General features: G+C 40.3%; 1 protein-coding gene across 1 annotated transcript in view; it reads left to right on the top strand.

Annotated features, from left to right (window-relative positions):
* The window catches only part of HYDIN (HYDIN axonemal central pair apparatus protein), a 263,378-nt gene that overhangs the window by 74,797 nt on the left and 164,476 nt on the right, over window positions 1–24,105 (top strand). Inside the window, 1 exon segment of the mRNA XM_049786325.1 lies at window positions 5,215–5,314. Coding sequence (XP_049642282.1) covers window positions 5,215–5,314 — 100 coding nt within the window.

Here is a 24,105-nt window from a genome sequence, read left to right on the forward strand (position 1 = left end):
GATGTATTTATTTGTTCTCTCCAGAGAAAGGCATGATCTTCACATACCTGATCAGCTTTAGAAAATGTGCTGGATTTTCACCATACAGACATACAGAGGTTGAGTCTCCAACTCATGAGAGCACATATCTTTCGTAAACTTCCTCTGACAGATAGTCAAATCTTCTACCCCTCTACTAAGAAATTTTCTGCTCATCAAGACTTTACTAAAGTCAGTTTCTTATCCCAGGGGCTGTGTCTAAGGAGAAAAATCCCCTTGTATGTCATGTGCCATGTTTATCTTTTCTTTCATTGATAATTAGTATATTTACCTTCAACTTTTCAACTTTCATTTATTTTTCTCTTTAACTTTGAAGTAACATTTATTTGCCCTGTATGATGATAAGGAGAACCACAATCTCTCTCATTGATGTATAAGGTTCTAGAGAAAAAATAGTAAATATAGATTTTGGAATCGATTAGGGTTTTTAGTCTGTGCTATCATTTTCTCCACATTTTTGATTGATAGAAATTTGACCTTAAGAGCATGTTTTCATTTCCCAAGTGAAAACTTTTGTGTTTATATTCGGGTAAAAATTATAAGATAGCTGAACGTATCTGTGTAGTCAAGAATGTTCCCATCTCAGTGAAATATGGAGGAAGTCATGAAATGTTACAGCTATTCTCCAAGTCATTATTTGTTGACCCTATTTTAAGCTGCCTGGACCCTTGACCCTTGCCCCCAACCAGGAGGGCCTGATAAAGATCATTTTCCAAGAGCTACAACATACTTACTACAGACTTGCCATCTGAAAGAACCTCCGGAGTCATCTTTCAAGGTGCTTGTATACTGTGTTCCAGAGACATCAGGGCATTACTGGCTGTATGTGAGCCTGCTTGCCAACTATCACATCTTTACATTTCTTCAGCCTATTTTTGCCATTAAGAAATGTAAGACCAGACCTTTTATTTAATTTGAGGTGAATTTTATGTTGAAAAATTCTTTTAAAAATTCAACATTACCATTGATTTGGCCTTGGGTGATACAGTTCACTTGGCATTATTTTGCTTTTCTCATCTTTACAGTGAGAAGACTACTGCCTCATGAGGCTGGAAAGAGTAAACTAGCTAATGGAAAACAGTGATGGAACATGAACATTCAGTAGATGGATATGAATATTATGATTTAGAATTTTAGAGTTTTGTCGTGTCAGATTAGTGCATGCAATAAGAAAAGTATAACATCTAAGTGGCCAAATGTTTGAGTTACTCTTCTAAAAGTCAGTTGGAATTAAGACTCAAAACCATTTCACATGATCGTTGTAGGTGTTGCATTTGATTGTAAACCAGTTCTCAGATGAACCAAGTAAATTAAATTTGCATGTAACTTTGAATTTGAATTTTCATAATTTTTCAGAAATAATCCTTGCTCTTGAGAAAGGAAAGTGAGAGTGAGACAAGAAAAGAGAAAAGTGGAGGGAGGAAACAAGGAGATAGGAATATGCAGGCAAAGCTCGTTGGTTGCCTGGTGATTTACTCTTATTCTCTAGAAGGATGTGTGCCCTTCTATTTTCAGAGACCTAATATTTGGACAGAAGCTGCGATATTTGATTTTACCTTAGATCTACTCAATCCAAGTTGATCCCTTCAAGCGGGTACTTCTTTAGTGAGGGAAATGCGGTTATAGATCTGACTAGAAAACAAAACACTGGCTGGTGAGGTGGCGCTAGAGGTAAGGTGTCTGCCTTGCAAGCGCTAGCCAAGGAAGGACTGCAGTTCGATCCCCCGGCGTCCCATATGGTCCCCACAAGCCAGGGGCTTTTTCTGAACGCTTAGCCAGGAGTAACCCCTGAGCATCAAATGGGTGTGGCCCAAAAAAAAAAGAAAAATAAAGAAAAAAAAACACTAGGAGAATGATAATAACAGTATCACTGAAGGCCGTTTGGGCAATTACTTTCAACAAACAAGAAAATAATCATGCAGTTTCTATCCCAGGCATTCAGGCTCTTACCTGGAGCAGGGAATGGACAGGACTGAGGGGCACTACCCGAGGGAGGGTGAATGACAGGGACCACATCAGACAAGAAAGCAGGGATTCGCTGATGACAAAGCAGTAGGGAAAAAAACAAATATTGTGGTTTGAGGAAACTTTCAAACTGAACAATAAAGAAAAAAAGTCTTCCACCTAGGCCCAAATGATACAGAAATTCATTTCAGAAATGCTGAAGAAGTAATATGAAATGTTTACAACAACAAAGAAAGGAAAGTGGGGGACATTGTAGGGTTGGTGTGTGCTTCTGAGAATTGCACACTCTGATTTGCTAGGAAATGGTTCTCTCGGTTTTGTTCAAAAGAAACGGAAGTTCTTGGACTTTCATTTTAATTCCCACTCTAAACTCACCATCTACATGTCATCCTTCTTCAGAGGACTTCGTACTGAAAGTACTTCCATCCGGGAGGGAGCTGAACAGCCTCACTTGGGGTCTGACAGATGTTCCTGCTGCCTTTGCACACGTGGCCTCACTTCATAACAGAACGCGGCCTTCCGCCTCCTCCCAGGTCTCTAGAGAAGCTGTTGGTTACTAGCAGCTGTCATAGGCACAAGTAGCAGCTGTGGCCAGGATTAGCAGCATTCAACCAGCCTGGTTTACACTGGCCTTTCAGCACCAAGCAAAGGGCTCTCTGCCTTCAGGGACCCCCACCCCCCACATCTGATGATTTTCTCAGGAATCACAGCTGAAGGACAGCTGCCTCTACTAGTTGTCAGCCTTACAGCTTAGATCACTGGACTCCTGATGGTGGAATGTAAAAGCACACCCCTCTCCCCAGACAAATGAGCCTGTGTGCTCTCACTGCCATCACACTTGCACCCCACTGCCACTGTATCCCAGAGAGTGATATTTTCCTAGAGCAGGTTTCCTCAGATGTAGCACAGCCCCTTTGGCCAATTAGTTTGTATGGAAACAAGTAGCTACTTCCGTCATATGCCCTGGGCAGACCAGAATCTGAACCCTGATGGGGACCCCATTTGGCTCCTGGTGCAGATGGAGAAATTCGAGTCATCAGAAGCCTATTTGGGATGCCCTCTGATACCCTGAGAGTTGCCAAGTGCCTCCTCTGCTCAGTCTCTTTGTCCACTCCAGCCACAAGCATTGCTAATGTTCAATATCACTCATCCTGCATGGCTTGGTATTTATTGACTGGAACTCAAAATGGACGAGATACTTGCTTTGGGGTCTATAAAAAGCAGCATGAAATGCTCAACTCCCTCATGACTTCAAGGGCCCTTCTCAGCTCTAAAGTTCAATGACTTTTTGCATCTAGTCAAAGAGGAAAATGGCAGAAATCAGTGGCAGGGCATCCATGAATGACATACTGGATCCATCTAGTAAACTTCGTAATACTCTTCTTGCTTTGTCTCTGCTTTAGGTACTGCCCACAGACCTGTATCCTCTGACCACATACATAGTCCCACCAGTACCTCTTGGGGCTAAGTGCCCTTTGTTATTCTGAAGTCAGGGAGATGGAGATGTTGTCAGTCACTCACCAGAGCTTCCCCTTTACAGAGCAACCCAAGTCATCATGAATTGTCCATTTTCTCACTCTTATTTGTTATCCACAGTTGAAACCATTTTGTTCTCTCTCTGCATGATGTTTTCTTTCAGCAGTGTCATCATTTCCCAAATTGAAAATAGAATTTGCATTTGAGACTGGTCTAAAACTGGAGCCTAATCCTTTGTCATGTTGTCTTTCCTATTGGCAAGGCCATTTGTAATTTGGGGGGGGGGGGTGCTTATCACATATACAGAGTTGGGCCCTGTGTTCTAGAACTAGGGAAGACACACAACTCTCCCCCACCCTTAATGTTTCAATACTTTTCTCTCAGTCTTTCAAAGGCACTTAGAAATAACATCAATCACAGTCAAACCATTACTGATTTTCACTCTGTCCCTCATGGGACAAAGAGCTTGGCAGGTAAGACTCAGTGTCTGTCCTTAGTGAAGACCTTTGGGGCAGGTGTATCAGCATCTGAAAAAGCTCAGGCTGCTTACTGAAGAGGTCCACACTGCACAGTGAGTATCGAAGTGCTTTTCTCTGAGAACACCCAGCCCCAGGGGACTTGGGCATGTGGCCTGGTGCATTCTAATTTCGAAATTCACTTTCCTTACTCTATTTTCAAGGGCTTGGGGTTAAAATGAGAAACCCACGTTGGCTGAGCACCAGGGCCTGATCCAACCCATTGTTCTGTCTCAGTGGCTCTTGCTGTGTTTTTAGAGTCAGAATATTTCCTTACGCTTCACCACAAGAGTTAGAAACATGTTCCCAGTCAAGAAAGGGAGTCGGCTTCTTTTTCCTCCATAAATTCAACCAAAATCTTCCTACAATCTCAGCTCTTATCATGTGTGTTGTAAATGCTGCCCACATTCATCAACCCTTTAAGTCTCAGGTCATGCATTTCTTCATCTCTGGAACCCAGCATGGGGTACACATTGGACATAAGAAGAAGATTGTTACTGAACGCAAAATCTTTTACTTCCCTAAGCATTCTTTTAGTTGCTATTTATAAACTCACTAAAATAATCTTTGAAGCTTATGTCCAGTTTGGTCACCTCTTAGAAAGTGGTGATGTTTATTCTGTGCTGGATAAAAGAGTGTTTTCTCTGATTTGTTATAAAAGTATTTCTGAGGCCAGGCAGATGGTTGAAGTAGAGAACAGTCCTGGTGTCATTTGCCCTTACGCCCGCACCTCTGGGTATCACACTAATGGCCTCTAAGCAGCTGCCCTGGTGACTGCCAACACTGCTGGGCCTGAATTCCAAATCATCAGGCCTCCAACAGCCAATGCGAACACTGATAGGAGTGGACCCTAGGACCTCAGATCTCCCACCCCATTCTGATAGGTGTTACCCCATACAAAGTTCTTTTCTTGGGGCTGGAGAGATAGCATGGAGGTGGGGCATTTGCCTTGCATGCATGTGGTTCAAATCCCAGCACCGCATATGGTCCCCTGAGCCTGCCAGGAGCGATTTCTGAGCCTAGAGCCAGGAGTAACCCTTGAGCGCTGCCAGGTGTGACCCAAAAACCGAAAGAGAAAAGAAAAAAAAATTTTAAATTAAAAAAAAAAATCTTTTTTTTTTTTTTTTCAGATTTTCTGAGGTATTGCCACCGTAATAGTGTTTAAAGGCTATGCCTTTCTTTGCCTCATGTTTTAAAATGCTTCTGTGCTGTTTTTCAGGAAGGTGATGTCTGGCCCAACACGTCAGCTGAAATAATTGTGTATTTTAACCCCCTGGAAGCTAAGATCTATCAACAGACTGTTTACTGTGATATATCAGGTAAGGACCTGCTCTGCATGGGACAATTTGGTTACCAGGTGCCCAGAACATCAAGATGAGACAGACAGACAGACAGACAGACAGACAGACAGACAGACAGACAGACAGACAGACAGATGAAGAGAAAGAGAGAGACAGAGAAAGAAAGGAAGCATGATTGATATTAGTGGAGGAAAATTGAGTCAAGCTCTGTACTTCTCACATCTTTCTAGAACAACTCAAACTCAAAATGTGGCATGCTGGGGTGATGGGAAGCACAACTCTGATTTCCCTTTGATTTTATTAGAGTTATGAGAGTATTACTTGAAATATTCTCACAGTGTTACTGTTTTTACTATAGTATCTGGCTATTGAAGTTTTCCTTTTGTTTTTGTTTTATTGAGGAGGGCACAGCCAATGGTGCTCTCAGCTTACTCCTGACTGCACTTAGGAATGAGTGTTCAGGGGACATCATGGGGTGCTGGTAATCAAAGCTTGGTCAGCTGCCTGTAAGGCCAGATGCCTTACCCCACTGTATTATTGCTCCAAGCCATTATAGTTTTTCTTTTTAAATTTCTGTCACAACAATGAATGCTCAGAGGCCAGTAGCCATATGGAAGGTACACAAGTAGGGGCTTCTGTGAACTCTCCTGTTTCTGTACTGTCCTGGTTGAGAATTATGTTTAAGAACATATGATATGCTGATAAGCCAGGTTTTGGGGAGAAGGGGTTCCATGTTCCCTCTGTTGGCCCGACTCTTCTCAGTCCTAGAGGTCTGTGTCAGGAGGGTTCTTTTTCCTTACTCCCATAAATCCCTCGTCATTGAATATCATTTTAGCATCTTTCATAATGGACTTGACTTTTCTTTTCCACACCAGGAATTGAAACTGATTCCACTAAGGAATTGAAACTGTACTCATCTCTCAAACACCTCACCTCCACCAGCCCTTGACCTAACTCTTAAGCACCTTTTTTTAACCCACCCAACCCCCTTTCTTACCCTGCCAAAGTTTTTAACTTCTTGTTTTTTTTTATTGCTAGCTATTTATTTAAAGTCATTCTCTGCTTCTCCCTGAAGACATTTTTCTCAGAGCCCATTAGCTTCTCATGCTAACTCAGATCCGTCACCTCCTGCACAGTTATTAACTAGGAATATTTTAAAAATGAACTTGTGTTTTCCTTGATTCATTCCACTCTCATTTCACTTAGGAATGTCCCATGAAAGTTTATATAGGAAGGACACTGATTCTCAAATGCCTTAAAAAAAATCTTATTCTGGCTTCTGGCCTTACTAGTTTGACTATAGAAATCTAGATTAAAACTAATATCCTAGAAATTGGAAGGTGCCCAGCGGCTGCAAGGCTGTGATTTTAAAACATGCCATCCTGGCAGTGCCACTCTTCCTGACAATAAGGGCCTTGGAAGATGACTCTTCATAAGAACTCAGGGCAAGCCTGAGGCCATGGCCATGAATTTATTCCCCAATTCTACCACATACTCCAATGAGTTCTGCTGTCTGTGAACCTAATGAGGAAAAAATAATAGTAATGGCCCCCTGGAAATGTTATGGCATGCCAGATTTTATGTGTATTTTATTTGAACTCCAGAAATCTAAAGATCTCCAAATTATCTTTCCTTTATCTGTGGCCTTTTCTCTCTCAGTTTTCTAGCCCTTTCTATAGCTTTCTATAGGCCACTTCAGTTTAATTGCTTATGTATCACTTTGATTCTGGACATTTTTATTTGTTATATCATGGGTAACATGACATAACATGACATGTCCTTTATATTTCCCCTTTTGATTCCTCTGGAAATCTTATCAGCCCGGTGCTAGACCTACCAGGAGTAGTCATGTTGCTGTCAAAGAGCAAGAATTTATGCATCCAACATGACTAACAAATGCCATTAAATGTCACCCAAAGCCATTAAACAAAGATGCCCAGAGAAATGCCAATATTCGTTAGTCATAAAATGTCAGCTAGCAGTGGACCTGTGGTCCATTCCAGCGTGGAATCATTCCAGATGTCCCCCTCATAAACTTTGACAATCCGGTTAAGGACATAGTGCTGGTCAGCTACTTGGGCTGGCAACTTCCCTTTGTACAAAAAATGCCAATAAACCCTTGTTATTTTTTGTACCTGAGACTTTTCTAACCTGTCTTTTTCAAGTTCATAAAAGCATTTGGCCAGGTTAGATTCAAGGGACCTTACAATTTAGAACATTTTTTGCTGTGGCAGAAACAGATGTTTCTAAAATTTTATTTTCTTTTCTTCTGATTTTGTTTTCTTTTTTAATGCTGGGAGACCAAGCAGATCACGGATATATCAAGCAAGGACAAGTGCTAAAATTGAACACTTGCTTTTTGCTTTACAAGATTTTGAGTTTCTTAAAATTGAAATACCATTGATTTCTAACAGTGAATAGGTTTTAGGCCTATATATAAGTAACTGTTTTCCATGGTGTTCACCAACAAAAAAAATCCAGTTTCTGTCACCATCATGCAATTGACTTCTTACCCAATTTACCCACTTACTTTCCCCTTTCCTTTTAGTAGGTTAGAGCTTTGTTTGGTTCTCTATTACTTTTTTGTACATAACTGTTCTTTTATGTATAGTTTCTTCGCAGAGTGATCCAAAGATAATTTGAACTTGTGCTTTTACAAGGAAGATGGCCTGTGATGCCTGATTCCCTATGCAATCTCACAAAGCAGGCAGTGCTGCCCTGAAGAGCTGGGGATGGGCTGGGGTGGGCATGCTGGAAAGATTCAGGACTGGTGAGAGTAGCCTTGAGAAAAGAAGGGGTGCTTTCTGGGGTTTAGGTGTGTTTTGGTTTCGTTTGGTTTGGGGAGGGTTTCTTTGCTTAAAGAAAGTAGATTTACAGGGGAAGGATCTTGGGTAATTTTTTTTTTCTGAAAGGGGATTATAGATTAAATTAGTTTGGGAGCCTTTGACCTAAAATATCAGTTCTCTTTGTCTTAAAAACAGTCCTTCCTTCCACAATGTTCCTTCCAATGCCTCTGATTCTTTTGCATATAAAAAGAAAGAAAATGGTTTCATTCTCGGGGTACCTAGGTCTGCGTCCTCTGTTTTGTCTCTTGGGAATATGGCTGCAATGGTTATTTTTAACTTGGCAGAGATAGAGAATAGAGGAATAAGAATGCACGATAATTTTTCTCTTCAGTGCAAAAAAAAAAAAATCCCATTCTGCTGCTCTCAGTCACTTTTCTCTGCATCAAAGGACAAGCCTGTGTCATACTCAAGGATGGGGTGCTGGGTCCCAGACTGCTAACTATACCTCTTCCGGCTCTGTGACCCTCTTCCTGACGATGTTTTCCCCTCCTCTGGCTAGAACCCTCACCTCCATATCTACGAGAAGCCTTTTCTGACTTTAGTATATAATTTTACAAATGGGTAGATTTCTTCCTAGGAAAAACAGCATTGTTTTTCCTGTTCTAAAATGTGATGCATTGGACTCAAACTCTGCTGTATGCTGTTAGCATCAGAAAGGCAGAGTCACTCCGGAAATGATGACTCAGTGCATGAGCAAATAAATGAGAAAAAAATAAAGGAATGAAGGCATGAATGAACCTTAGTGTGCTTTGGTCTCTCCCTTCTCAGTGCATATGGGACTCTCAGGATGAACCCATAATAATGTAGAAGGAACTGAGAGTTTCTGGATTGGCATCATCGGCTGCCAGCTCCAGGCCAGCTTATCCTGGCCGAGGCTCCTTAAAGGGTCTGCATGACTGTTGGCACAGTCCTGTTCAGATACAGATCAGAAATGCCCCAGTGGCACCCCTGCTTAGCAGTGGCGGGCCTCTCCGCCCATCTCTGGCTCCCCAGAGACATCGTGCCAGGCCAGATTCCAGGGGGTTGGCTGCTCTCCAGGGGGTTCCCAAGCATTACATAACTAGTCGTATTTATCTATTGTCTCCTTCACAATTCTGAGTTCTGCCACAGAATTCACATCCTGGGTAAACTGAAGAGTGTAATTTCCCATCTGCATGACATTCTTCCTGATTTTGTTAGTGGCTTATTAAAAGATACAATTGCCAGGAGAGGGTTTTGTTTACATAGTAATTCCATATTATCTTCCCTGTAAATTCCATGCAATTCTATGTGTCTCTCTACAAAGGGCTGCTTATTTCTGACTATTATCTTCAAAGAGTTGGTAAAAAAACCTCTTGGTTTTTGGTCACTAAGAGATACTTGTTATGCAGACAGAAAACCGCCCTTCCTTGTTTGCTTTGGTTTTGCCTTTGTTTTCCTATGTTCCCCCTCACGCCTTTTCACAGAAATGAAGCATACACTGTGCCATGGGTTCTGACATTTCTCTTAAAACATGTCTTGAAGATTATTCCTTAATGCTAAATAGAATATGCTGTTCTTTCTAACGGTCATGTAGGAATCCTTATATTTACAGGCATGCATTTACTCTTTAATCTTTTTTGCCACAAGTAGGATATGGATTCATAAATGTGCACAATAGATACTGTGTAAGGCAGAAGTGGGGCCTCCCACTGTCAGATGACACGCAGCAATCAACCCCAAACAAAGGTGTTTCCCATCTTCCTCTTTCCTGTAAACCTCTCTTTAGGTATGTAAAAGACCACCTGGATTACTTCTGATCTTCCCTCTCCAGGTATTGAGAATTGGTTTGGATAAAGAATGGGCAGTTCAGACTTTGGGCTCAGGTAGAGAGAGCACAAGGCAAAAGACCACAGATGCTATGTTCATTCTTTCCTGACTGCTTGGTGTATTATTTCTTTGCCACTACCCTGCTTCTTCAGACCTGACTGCATGGAGTTTAGAAATATAGTGACTGGGGTGATCTCATAACCTGTAGAATTTTTATTTTAAAATAGAAATTTTATTTTTATTGGCCAAATGCCTGTGCTCCAATCCCTCAAACTTAGAGCTTTGTTGTGTTCCAATCCATGACCAAACAGAATGATGGGAGAGACAGTGGACTTGAGGTTCCTCATGAGCTGAGCTGAAGGTTAAGAGATTATCGTGGATGCTATGAGCCAGCTGCTTGGTATAATTGCAGGGGCCTTAAATGCTCCAAAGAGAGGAAGCAGCATCAGTCTCAGTGTGAGGAATGATGAGACAAGAAAGATTTGATCAGAAGTAGGGAAACATCTAGAAATAGTTCAAAAGAAAAGAATGTGGGTTTCCATAGAAAAGAGGGTGTTCTGTCTTCACCTAATCCAGTCAAGGAAGGCTCTGGGGGACTTTTGACCCTCAGAACTTTTAACACAAAACATTGGCTTTGTGCTGGAACAGCAACAGGAACTATTATGCTTTGTAAAGGTTATGTTGCAAACATAATGAACTGCCACCAAGATCAATAATAGGATTGCTCCAGTCCTTGTATGTCACTTCCCAGTCACACGTCCCTCACCTCAACCTGCACTCAATTCCCATTCTGTCCTTGATGGCCATTTGATTGCTTTTACTTACACGCTTGCCCTGTGTATAGTTTCAAGTCAGCACTGCCTGTCTGAAGAATAAATATAATTGGAATCGGTCTATATATCTCATTCATGTTGTTGCTTGTTGCTCCTCTGTATTTCCCTTTCATCATCTTACAGCATCTCTCCCTTGGTGAGTAAAATATTCAGAGACAGAAGGTATGAGGAAGGTCAGTGTCCTGGGTGTTAAAGATGAGCCACTCAAGATGCAAGAAGTTTAACCAACAGCTGCCTTTTAGTACAAAGTTGTGCAAAAGCAGAGTTCCTGCCCTCACAGAGCTTTGATGTGAGGAGGAATTCACATATGAACCCCTCCACTGCGGAGGGACTGAATAAATCAGCTGTAGGTACAACCATTCCATGAGGAGAAATGTCCAGAGAAAGACCCTCGGTGTATTTGTTAGTAAAGGAAGAAAACAGCGGGGCCAGGAAGGATAGTGGCAGGGCATTCCGGGCTGGAACATCTCGGTGAAGCACACGGCAGGGGCATGAAACAGAAAGTCCTTGGGATGTGGCACCCAGAGAAGAAACAAGAAAGATGCAGGAGGGGACAGGCAGAAATCAAGGCTGGAGTTTATGTACAGGGCTGCCCTCATCTGGGCCTCTTCCTTGGTGCATGAGAAGGGGGATCTCTGCAGGGAGCTCTGAAAGTCACCTGTCTAGGTCACAAGACGGCAAATAGAACACTATCGAACCCTTTCCAGGGAGCCTGAAACTGAAGTCTTGTTGTCGAGTTTCCACTGTTAGCGGACGTTAAACCTGTCCATGAGATATTTATAAAGAATCGCTGATGGACTGATCTAGGTCTTGAAACTGCTCTTCCTTTGCTCTCAAGTTTCCAATGAAATGTGCTCGCTCCTAATTTTAATCATGAAGATTACCTTTTTTAAGAGCAGCCGAAAGGGAGAGGGCCCGTATCTGGTTTAGATCACCATATGGAGACTTCAAAGGAAGTAACACTTTCTGCTTTCAGCTGTGAAAGGTACTGCTAGCTCACACCACTAATGGGGGTCTGTGTGGTAGGAAGGATGCCAAATGTACCCTTTAAAGACCCAAATTAAGATGAAACCTCAGAGTCCATTTTTGTTCTGTACAAGATAAGGAGAAAACATTGGAATTTTTAACCCAATTTAAGACATTGAAAAATTGGAGGGAGGGTTGGGCCAGCAGTGCTCAGTGCTTACTCCTGGCTCTGGACTCAGAAATAGCTACTAGCAGGCTGGGGGAACCATCTGGGACTCACCAGGGATTGAAATTGAACCCGGGTCCGTCTCCCTGGTCAGCCATGTGCAAAGCAAATGCCCTACCAATGTGCTTTCACTTTGTCCCCAGGCCATTGAAACTGAATCCTCACTAAAGTAAATAATGGAGATTTAGGAAAGAAAAAACTAAATCACCCCTAGTCATTAAAAATATTTTTCAGGTGTTAGAACATTGTATTCTGGAACTATATTATAGACGGTACTAGAAATCATGAGTCTTAAATAAAAATTGAAAAGATACATATTTCTGGTTTTCAGAGTAATAAGAATTATTCTCTGTATATTTATTTGTAGGTTTTTCTTCTCAACACTCATCAGTCTGCAACCTCACAATAGCATAAGATTTTTAATCCTATAAACAGATTATTTTTTAATCACTACTATGTTTACTTTCCATTTTATTTAGTTAGCCAGTATTTTAACAAATATAAAAATATGTCTTTATAACTCAAATGTAAGAAAATGTGTGGGCCAGCAGCAAAGCTGTACCTTATATATATGAGACATGGGTTTAATACTGGGCAAGGAAGGAAAGAGGAAAGTAAGGAAGGAATGAAAGAAGGAAGAAAGAAAGGAGGGGACGAAAGAAAGTAGGAAAAGAAAGAGGAAAGGAAGGAGGGAAGGAAGGAAAGAAAGTAAGGAGGAAAAGAAAGAGGAAAGGAAGGAAGGAAGGAAAGAAGGAAGGAGGGGAAGGAGGGAATGAGGGAGGGAGAAAGGAAAGGAGGGAGGAAGGGAGGAAGGGAAGAGGGAGGAGGGAGGACAGGGGAAAGGAGAGACAGCAAGGATATGCCTACAGCCTAGGTCACAAAGACAGTATCACATGTAACTGTAATGAATTTACATCAATAAGGTGACTTAAATTTGCTTGGTTCCAAAGTTCTTACAGAGGAAATAAACTAGCACTGCCTAGAAAATTTAGAAAAGCAATGATAATTGGGAGGATTCAACCTGCCATGTGTTAAATTATTTTTTATTGTAAGAATTTATTGAAGAGACAAAATTGATTAACATATTGAGGTAAACTGACATAATATAATATAGTAACAACATAACATATAATTAATATAATATAATAATACATGTAAGTCAAAGAACATTTCTAAATAAAACACAACTTTTTGATCATAATGACTTACACATCTTTCACAGTAGTATTTTAGGTACATATTAACATTGATTCAGGCGAATATCCATCACCCCCAGTGTTGTCTTCCCTTCATCCCGTTCCCAAGCATCTATCCCTTTCTCCCTCCATTATCCCCCAGAATGCTAGTTTAACTAAAAGCATATATGTTAACACTAATGTAAACCATTTTTTTTTTGCAGTTCCAGATATTTTTACTAGTGGTTTCTTAAACGTTTAGAGTCAAAAGAGCACTGTATAAACAATGTTAGAGTGGCAATTATCGTTTGCATGGGCCCACCAAAGTATGGGGGTCATGGAAAGGAAAAACTTTTGGCCTAAGTACAAGGAGACCTTACCCCTGAAGTTTCCTGACATAAGACCATTTCTAGGCTCCAGGCAAACTAGATTGTCCAATCCTGGTCATTGTCTGTATTGCCCATACAGTTATATTTTCACAGTCTCTGTTGTTAGTATCTTGTTTTTGTATTAAAGATCCTGGACTCTGTATATCCTACATTGAAGTCAGGATGGTGCGGAGTGGCATCTAAATTAATTGAGAATTAAAGGGCAATGCAGAAAGCCCTGTCCAGTACACAGGTCATTGTTGTTGTTTAAATCTTCTCAGTGTTAAGGGAAGACTCTTCTGAGTAAATCGATGTCATAGCAGCAGTAGGGTCTTCCCTGGTAGAGAATTGCTTCCAGGTGATGTCATAGACAACTTTGGATGTTTCACAGATGGCTTCCCTGGTTCAAGGGTGACTGGAAAATGCCCAAACCTCTGAGGCCTGTGCCAGGTCATCATGTCAATGCTCAGGGTGTAAGGTTCCATTGCACCACTAGATTTGTGTGTTCCTATCTCTATTAGATAAGAACTTATTTGTATGTATAATATTTTCCATTTTAATGTGCCCATGCAAACAAGGAATGCCACCTGGCGTTATCAGCACATAAGGGGGCCGCAGGAATAAGTCCAACAATCCCATGACCTGGTTCAAACATAAGCATTAAACTGAGGGACTCTCACCAACATTCCTTATTGAACAGTTCACAAAGAGGAGAAAAGATAAAAAGTGGGGAAAATAAACAGTCTAGCTAAAGACAATGGACTCAATTGTCACCATTTATAGGAACTAATCAGAAACCTAGTATGGTAGCAACCACAATTATACAATAAAAGAAGAAAGAGGCCAAGAGGCCATTGAGAGTAAACAAGTAGGTAAAGAGTACTGGCCTCTTCCCAGCCTGAGAGTCCATCCTCTCATTTTTATTTTAAAAATATATGGTACCCCCACCCGAAATGGTCTCTTCCCAAACTAAAAGTCCATCCTCCCATTTTATTTTAAATATATATGGTATGCGCGGGGGTCAGTGCCCCCGCGCAGTTTTTGAAATTGAGACCAATGAGAAAAAAAATACCAGTGAATGTCACAACGTAATGTCCCGACATACACCAGTGCTGCATCAGCCCGCCATCCACCCCATGTGTCCCCCACTTAGTGTTGGGAGAGAAAGGGGGGAAAGCCTGAGGACCACGATAGAGTCCACCTGGGCCGGCAACCAGGGAAGACCTGGAGTAGGGGAGGAAATAGGGGAACGGCTGGAGGCCTGCCAAGCTTCCCAGCACCCCCCAAGCTAGGGCAAATGTCTGGGGTGTCCCCTAACCCCATACCTGGGAAGAGCTGGCCTCCAAGATCAAGGCACCAGAAGCCAGCTATCTGCCCGGCCCCCTCCCTCTGCTCCTCCTCCCTAGAGTAGGGAGGGGGGAAGCCTGGAGACCCATAATAAGAGTCCACTTGGAACCCACAGCAGGCCACCTGAGGTGGCACTCAGGCCAGGCCTAGAGTCCAGGGGGAAATAGGGGAATGGCTGGAGGCCTGCCAAGCCTCCCAGCACCCCCCAAGCTAGGGAAAATGCCAGCCTCCTATTTTTAAAAACTAGAGTTGTGTGATTGTGGACCACAGGAAGAGAAAGGGGTCATCACATTTCTAGTTCTTCTTTCTATCTTTGTCATCAACAACAAAAATAATCAATGTGCCCTAATTACCTCCACCCTTCCCTCTCCAAACCTCACATCATGTGTGAACCAAATAAAAACCCTGATTTCTTTTAAACGGCTTTGTCCCATTTATCTTTTGCTACCTAACAAACCACCCTAAATTTAGAGGCTCGATACATCCAGCAGTTAGTTTTGTGCATAAGTCTACAGTTGGGTCAGGATTCAGCTTGGGCAGTGTCCTTTGGCTCCCTCCCATGCTATCTTGAAGGTAGAGGCAGATCATTTCCTGACTCATCTGTCCACAGTTTCAGCCATAGACCCTAGCTTTTGGCAGGAATTTCAACAGACTATTTGCCAGGTATCTTAAATGTGCCTTCCCTCTGTGATTTGACTCCTTCCTTTCTCGCTGTGTAGACAATAGATCAAATTGTTGATATGGAAAATCTATTCCTGTCTGCCATTTGGGCTTTCTTTTTTTTGCTCTCAGGCTGATATTAAGAATTGCTTGTATGCTTGGGTATAAGGTCTATAGTGATAACACTTTATTTCTCATTAATTTTTTTCCTCCTCATCCCCTCCTTTTCCTTTCTTGTTCCTTTTGTTGTTTTGGTGATAACCAGAGAGTGAATACGCTTGCTTGGTCATAGTGCTTGGTTTTGGTACTGACCCCATTTTTTTAAAGTATTTTAGGCACTATGATTTACAATTCTGATAATGGGAGGTTCTTGTGAATAACAGGCTTCCCCCTCCCTACCTCCAGAGATCACACATTTTGGTGTGATGCTCTTAAACATTTGATTGTGTGCACTGGGGACCTCATGCTTTGTTGTGGCACTGAGAAACCAAACCACGAAACCACTGGGATTGCAGTTGACATGTGGCAATACCAAGGTATGCAGCTAGGTCCTCAGAGGCTTCAAGCTTTCAAGCAAGAGCTCTACCGCTGTCTCCACTGAGCCCTTGCACCTATGCGCTCAGAAATCACTCCTGGTTTGGGTGACGCCGAATATTGAACCTACGTCCCTCCTGGGTCAGCCCCATACAAGGTAAATGCCATACCGCTGTGCTATGGCTTCGGCCCCTCTTTATGGGCTTCTTGACCAAAGAACCTTTCTTCAATTCTGGAAAAGCCCACAGCTCTAATCTCTTCAATATTGTTTTCCTTTGGGACCAGAGCAGCAGATAAGGCATTTGCCTTACATATAGACAACTCCTTGTTATCCTGCCAGGAGTGATTTCTGAGCAAAGAGCCAGGAGGAACCCTTGAGCGCTGCTGAGTATAACCAAAATAAATATTGTTTTCCTTTCATTATTTCATTTGTTTCCTCCTCTTTAGGTACATATCTTTTTCCTGGAATCAACATTGCATTCAACTAGGTCTTTACATTTCCTATCACTTTATTTCTCTAAAATGTATTCTGGGTTTCTTCCTTCCTCCTTCCTTCCTTCCTTCCTTCCTCCCTCCCTCCCTCCCTCCCTCCCTCCCTCCCCCCCTCTTTCTTTCTTTCTTTCTTTCTTTCTTTTTTTCTTTCTTTCTTTCTGTCTCTTTCTTTTCTTTCTTTCTTTTTCTTTTTTTTTTTTTTTTTTTGCTTTTTGGGCCATACCTGGCAGTGCTTAGGAGTTTCTCCTGGCTCTACGCTCAGAAATCACTCCTGGCAGGCTCAGGGGACCATATGGGACACCCAAATTCAAACCACCGACCTTCTGCATTATGAGGCAAATGCGCTACCTCCATGCTATCTCTCTGGCCCCTGGGTTGTTTTTTGGTTTTGGTTTTGGTTTTGGTTTTGGGTCACACCCAGTGAAGTTCAGGGGTTACTCCTGGCTATGCGCTCAGAAATCACTCCTGGCTTGGGGGACCGCATGGGACACCTGGGGGAATCAAGCTGCCATCCATCCTAGGCTAGCACCGGCAAGAAAGATGCCTTACAGCTTGTGCCACCACTCTGACCCTGTTCTGGGTTTCTTAAAACCTTTCTTCCAATTTGTCTGAGCCTTTCTTTGTCTGTGCCTACTCTTTGAACAGTCGATTTATTCCATTTTTTTGTTTAATGTTTTGTTTTATCTTATTAATCTTACTCAGTCCTCTCAACTCCACTTAGTAGTCCGGAGTTCTTTTGCGAGTAGAATTTAGAAGTTTTGTAAGGGATTTTAGATAATTTGGTGACAGGACTTGAATTCTAGGTGTAAGACTTTATGCTCCCTGTTCTGAGCCACAGGTTTCTATGAACAGACACAGCTCAAGCCCAATTGTTGTAAATGGGACAGGTAATCATCCCATTCAAACTTCTATGCAGGGACTAGAGCCAAAGTACAGTGGGTAGGGCATTTTCCTTGTATGCATTCCACCCTGGTTTGATCCCTGGAACCCTGTGTGAACCCAAAATACCCAGGAGTGATGTCTGAGTGCAGAGCTAGGAGTAAACCCTGATCAAAATTGGGTGTTACATTCCCCCTCAAAAAAGAGTTCTGTACAGTTTTCCTAAAATATTTAAAAATACTTATATGTATCAAGGATTTCTTCAAGTTCTTTCAAGCATATAAATGATCTTACATAAAACTAATATGCATATTACTATGTACTGGTTTGTAATAAAAATACTACACAATATCGATACAAATTTTTTTCTCTTTAAGCATGACTATAAACAATGATGTAAAAATGAAATAGTAAATGATAGCTTTTCTTTGGTTCAAGCAAAAATAGTTTTGCTGATACAAACATACATATGCATTAGAGCATGGTTTTACCTAGATAATAAATTGAAGTGAAATAATTTATGTCAATAATTTTGAGTGTGAAATTTTATAATGAAGTACCATTTAATTAATAAAACTAAACATTGCAGCTGCCACCAAGCATTGTACTGCTTCATTTAACATGCGAGAGAGCCACATTTTGGTTGTTTCAATTTATAGTGAAATTGCACCAAATAATAATCTATAGATAAGGCATAATGAGTAATAAGATATACAACCTTGAATTCATCCCCATAACAAGTAGGGCTTGACCATTAGTTTTATCTTTAAAGCTTTACCTGTGTCCTTCTCTGTTCTGCTTAGAACAGGAGAATAACATTCTATATTTTGACATAATTCTAAAATCATTTTCTTGATTTTATGTAATAATTTTTAGCCATCTGTGGATATAACCCACAATAATTTATTATTTTTCTGCATCTTCTTACACATTTTACTTGTTTAAGACTCATTCACACCATGAACATAGACTGTAGTTTCATCATAAATATACTATCAACTATATTAGCTATATATCATTATTAACTGTATACTGAATCTGTCCTTCTTTCTACTCCTGATGGCCATGGAGGGTTGCCAGTTTTTTCTTTAACCAATCCACCATCAGTGTCCCCTTCCTTCCACCAGTGTCCCTAGGTTCCCTCCCTTCTCCAAGATTGCCCTCTTATCAGACATATAACAAGTTTATTTCCTATTACTTGTGCTAATAAAACTTAAAGGGCTAGCAAATAAAATCATCAGAAAACAAATCAATCAAAGTCAGTTTGTGATGATTGCTAAATGTTTTTAACTTTTTTGTGGTTTTGGGGCCACACCCAGTGACACCACTCAGGGGTTACTCCTGACTTTGCATTCAGGATTGAAGCCCATTCAGTCACATGCAAAGCAAATGCCCTACCCAAGGTGCTATCACTCCAGCCCCATTTTTTGACCTTTCTAATCTAGCAGAGAACAGCCATACTCTGCCATGTGTTGGGAAGCTTCTCCAGTCCTTTAAATGGCCTCTTTTAACATTTCTTGTAAAACTGGTTTCAAGGCTTTGAAATGAGGCTCTATATAGTTTCTTCAAATCTGAATAATTATCTTGCTAGATAAAGTATTCTTAGGGAATTGTTCATTTCGTTGAGTTCTGTGTCCTTCTATATTCTTCTGGCTCCTAGAGTTCCATTTGATAGGTCTGATGTACAGCTTATTGGCTCTCCTTTGCATATACATTTCTTTTTTCTTTTTACTTACTTTTTTTTTTTTTTGATTTTTGGGTCACACCCGGCAGCGCTCAGGGGTTACTCCTGGCTCTACACTCAGAAATCGCCCCCTGCAGGCTCGGGGGACCATATGGGATGCTGGGATTCGAACCACTGTCCTTCTGGACGCAAGGCAAACACCTTACCTCCATGCTATCTCTCCAGCTCTACATTTCTTTTTTTGATCTTGCTGCTTTCACTATCCATTTGAGTATAATGTGTCTCAAAAATTTTTAATTGGGCCTGTTTTCACAGAAATCCTTTGAGCCCTTTGGATCTTGGTGTCTTGAACCTCAACTCTGGGAGATTCTTTTTGCTTATTTGTTTGTTTAGTTTTTGGGCCATACCTGGTGGCGCTCAGTGCTTGTTACTCCTGGCTCTGCACTCAGGAATCACTCCTGATGGTGCTTGGGGAACCGGATGGGATGCTAAGAGTCAAACCAAAGTTGGCTGTGTGCAAGGAAAAATGCCTAATCTTCTATATTATATTTCCAGCCCCTGGGAAATTCTTATTGATGATTCATTTAACTATTGTTTCTTCATCATGTTTGCTTTCCTATTCTTCAGGGACTCTGGTGATTCTTAATATTGTTCCTCTTGATTTCACTTTATAGTTCTCTGCTATCCTGTTCATTTCTTTTCAGACTATTTTCCACCTTCCATTCTTTTCTAGAAATTTTCTTGTTTTCATCTTGGAGCTCCTCAATCTTTTGCTCAGCTTCTATTATGTTGCTGTTCAGAGCTTCTATTGATTTTTTTTAATGTCACTGACCATGTTTTTCATTTCTGTCATTTTTGACAAGTGTATTTTATTTTTCATTTAAACTCTCATACTTTCTTGTTCTCTTCTGACTGTGTGTGCTGTTTTTTTCCTTGAGCTCACTGATCACCTTCATCATGGTGTTAACTGAAGACATTGACTGAGGATTTACTGGCTGTTGTTATTTTATCTCCAGTAAAATTGTTTCTGCTCATTGAGCTTCTACATGTTTTCCCCATTGTTTTTCTAGCGTTCTTGCAGTGTTAAGGACTGAGAATAGTTAGACCTCCTGGAAGATGCTGAGGGATTAGGCTGAAGGATGCTTTCTTTCTTCTCTGCCTGTCCTCAGAGAATAACAGGAAGAATAACCATAACAGTACATAATTTCATAAGTAGATCTTCCACACAGTCACATTCTTCAGGAGCTATGGTGTGGGCCTTTAATATAGCACAGGTCAGATGTGGAGCATAGGAGGATCATGATGTCAGCCAGAGGCAAGTTTCACTTGGAATGGTGGAGCATCAGACTAAAAGGCCTTTGCCAATATAATACTCTGACTCTATAATGCTGTCACAGACTCTCTTGGACATGTGTCTAGACAAATGGACAAGGTTGTTCAATATCTATCACTGGGAGTAGAATTTCTGAGATGTAAAGGCTGTTTCCATTGAAAATTAATAGGGAGTCAAATATCTTCAAAGAAATGATGCTATTCAATAATCCTCCTTCCATAACCTTGATGTCTCTTAATATTGCTACCTTTTTAATTTTTCCCCTCTAGTTAGGAATGAAATGTATTATTTCTGTGGTTTTGATTAGTATTTCTGTAGTAAGTACTGAAAATAATACCCTGTATTGATTGTTCATGTGTGTATTATCTATGAAATTCCTGTTTGCCCTTTGTCCACTACCTTTCTATTACACAGTCTCATCTTACTGATTCATAGAGGTTTTTGGTATGCTCTTGGTCTTTAAATGCATTGCAAATATCAGCTCTCCCTTTGTGTTTTTTCTTTCTACTCTCTTCATGGTGGTTCTTTTGCCTGAGTGGATTTTTTGTTTGTTTGTTTGTTTTTTGTTTGGGCCACACTCAGTGGTGCTTGAGGATTATTCCTAGCTCTGTACTCAGAAATCACTCCTGGCAGGCTCCGGGGATTGAACCCTGGTCTGTCTCAGCTTGGCTGCATGCAAGGCAAATGCCCTACCACTGTGATATCACTCTGGTTCCCCAAGAGTGTTTTTTGATTCTAAAATAATCAAACTTAACCATCTTTTATTGTGTGTTTATTTGTATAATTTATATTATATTTATGATCCTTTTCTGAACACACAGGGGATGAAAATAGTTATTTATTGTATTCTAAGAAATTTTATAGTTTTTCATAACATTCAAGTTCTTATTCCAACTTAAGTTGACTTTTGTGAGAGCAGGCAGAAAGGCTTTGCTGGTTTCCAATAGTTTCTGATAGTTCTTACAAATGTGATACCTTGGAAACAGTAGATACTTATTCTCCGACAGTGCTAACAATAACATGTCTGAGGTCAGTTTTTCTGAGTTTAGATCAAGGAGTCAGGACTAGCTTCTTTCAGGAGTGGCTGGGGAAAACCCTTTCCTCAACTATCTAGCTTCTAAGGTTGCCAGCATTTCTTGGCTTCTGGTTAGCTCCATGCTGCTTATATCCTTGCTCCTCTTTTACATGTCTCTATCAATTTCTGTCTGCTTTTCTCTTAGACACTTATAATTACATTTAGGGACAACCAAGATCATTCAAGATAACCTGATCATTGTATAACTCTTAACTCTAACACATCTGTCTGCCATATTATATTCACTTTGCCATAGAAGATAATATTCATAGGTTCTAATGATTAGACCATGGGTCTCTTTATAGTTCATTATTCAGCCTACCACAGATCTCATATTGGTATCCAGTTGTTTTAGAAATTTATATCAGATAACTCATCTTTCCATCATGACCTTTAACCCCGCTGTGTTATCTATCACACTTATATATGTATGCTTATTCTATTTTCTGCTTTATTAGTTCTATACTTCCTGCCGCAATACCACACCATCTTAGTTGCAACAAATAGCTTGATAATAAAACTTAATATATAAAAGGGAGGAGCCAGAGCTATAGCACAATGGGTAGGGTGCTTGTCTTGCACATGGTCTACCTGGACTCGATCCCCAGCATCCCATATGGTCCCCTGAGCACTGCCAGGTATATATGTCCCAAAAATAAACACATGAACATGAAAAATATTTCCCTACCTTACTCTTTTTTAGAATATCTTCTTTACTGTGGCCTTTTGATTTTTCATTTGCATCCTTAATCAGTCTTCCAAATTCCACCAAACTCTACTTGATGTCATTTTGCTTGGTATTAAAATGACAATCTAAAGATATTGATGGGGGAATTGACAATTTTATGGTATTTAATGTCCCTTTTCAAAAACATAGCCAAGTTTTCTACCTATTTGAATCTATGTTCATAACTTTTAATAAAATTATAATACAATTGTGACTTTGAAGATCTTAAGAATATTTTGGTTAGATATGTCTTTAGGTATTTTGTTGCCATTTTAAACATCTTGAACTTTAAATTTCTCATTGTTATATATAGAAGTAGACTAGTATGTATTTATTAATTTATGTTAATTTGGTAATCGATCTTATTATCTTACTACTTTAAATTTTTTACATATCCTTTAGGCATTTCCATATTGACATTTCTAAAATATATGAATAAAGACCTTTTGATTATACTGCTTCTCCATAGACACCCCTCTTCTCTTGTCTTAACTACACAGGAATGAAACAGAACTATAACAGTGAGCATCTACGTGTCTATGTGGCAAGTTTTTTAAAGCCTATGATTACTTTTGCTAGCATTTAATGTAAAACAATATAATCAGATTAATCTACTATATTCAAGGTTTTTATGGCTATTAAAGGATTCCTATAGCTCATCACGTAGTTATGTATATGATTCCTGGACACTAATCATAGGTGAGATACTTCTATACTAAAATATTTTATATTTTTTTTAAATTGTCCTCAGGGACAACTAAGAACAAGATCTTCCCTCATGCTGGCTTTTACCAAGACCAGAAAAATCCCTGCTTGGAAATTTTTGTGGAAAAGTAGCAATTGTCTTATCTGAATTTTAATTTAGACTGACTCTTGCAAAATGCATGGCTGAACGTTGTTTGTACTGCCATTCTATCCTGGGTGAGATGTGGCTAGACAACTCCTTGGAATTAATAATGCCCAGAGAAGCATTGACTCACTACTTTATTACAATGCATCTCCTGTTGGTCTGTCTTTCTTCCTTTTTTCCTTTCTTCTTTCTTTATTTCTTTGTTATTGAAGGAGGCAGTCAAGGTAACAGATGGGGGAAGCTTTAAGCCTGACAGTTATAAATAGTCTTGCAGTTAATCCACAATATATTTGCAATTCTCTTTCTTTGCCATTTTGAAAGTTGGATGATCTCTGTCAAAATGCCTTTCTCCTGACCTGGGAGTACAAATCATTGCCAAGAGATTAGAAATCTTAAATAATGGAGTCACCTAGGAGATTTCTTCCCTGGCAGGTTTTTTTGATCATGACCCTTTTCTGACGTTGTTTCCTTATTGTGACTTTTTCTATTGATTGACCCCCTATCTCATGTGGTGGCCCCACACTTTCATAAATAATGTGGCCTCTTTGGAGTACCCTAAGGTCCATAATGGGGTCATTGTAAGGTCATCTAACCCTAGTTGAGAAATGCTACTCTAGAAATCAACACAAACAACTCATTAGATGTGCCTCTTTTCCAAGTGTCAAATAGATTGAGAAAACACTTGCATAACTCAACATCACAATCATTGTAAAGATTATCCATGTTTCTAATAATTAGAATAATACTTTCTTATTAGATGCCAACCTGATGAGCACCAAGAGGCCCAAAGTAGAGGATACACAGAAACAAGTATTCTTGTCTTTAAAAGGATGGACATGGAAACTATTATGCTGAGTGAAATAAGTCAGAGGGAGAAAGATAGACATAGAATAGTCTCACTCATCTGTGGGATTTAAGAAAAATAAAAAACAGTATGGTAATAATATCCAGAGATAATAGAGATGAGAGCCAAAAGGACCAGCTCACAATATGAAGCTTACCATAAAGTGTGGTTAGTGCAGTTAG

Source organism: Suncus etruscus, chromosome 14 (assembly GCF_024139225.1).
Source record: "Suncus etruscus isolate mSunEtr1 chromosome 14, mSunEtr1.pri.cur, whole genome shotgun sequence".
NCBI lineage: Eukaryota > Metazoa > Chordata > Mammalia > Eulipotyphla > Soricidae > Suncus > Suncus etruscus.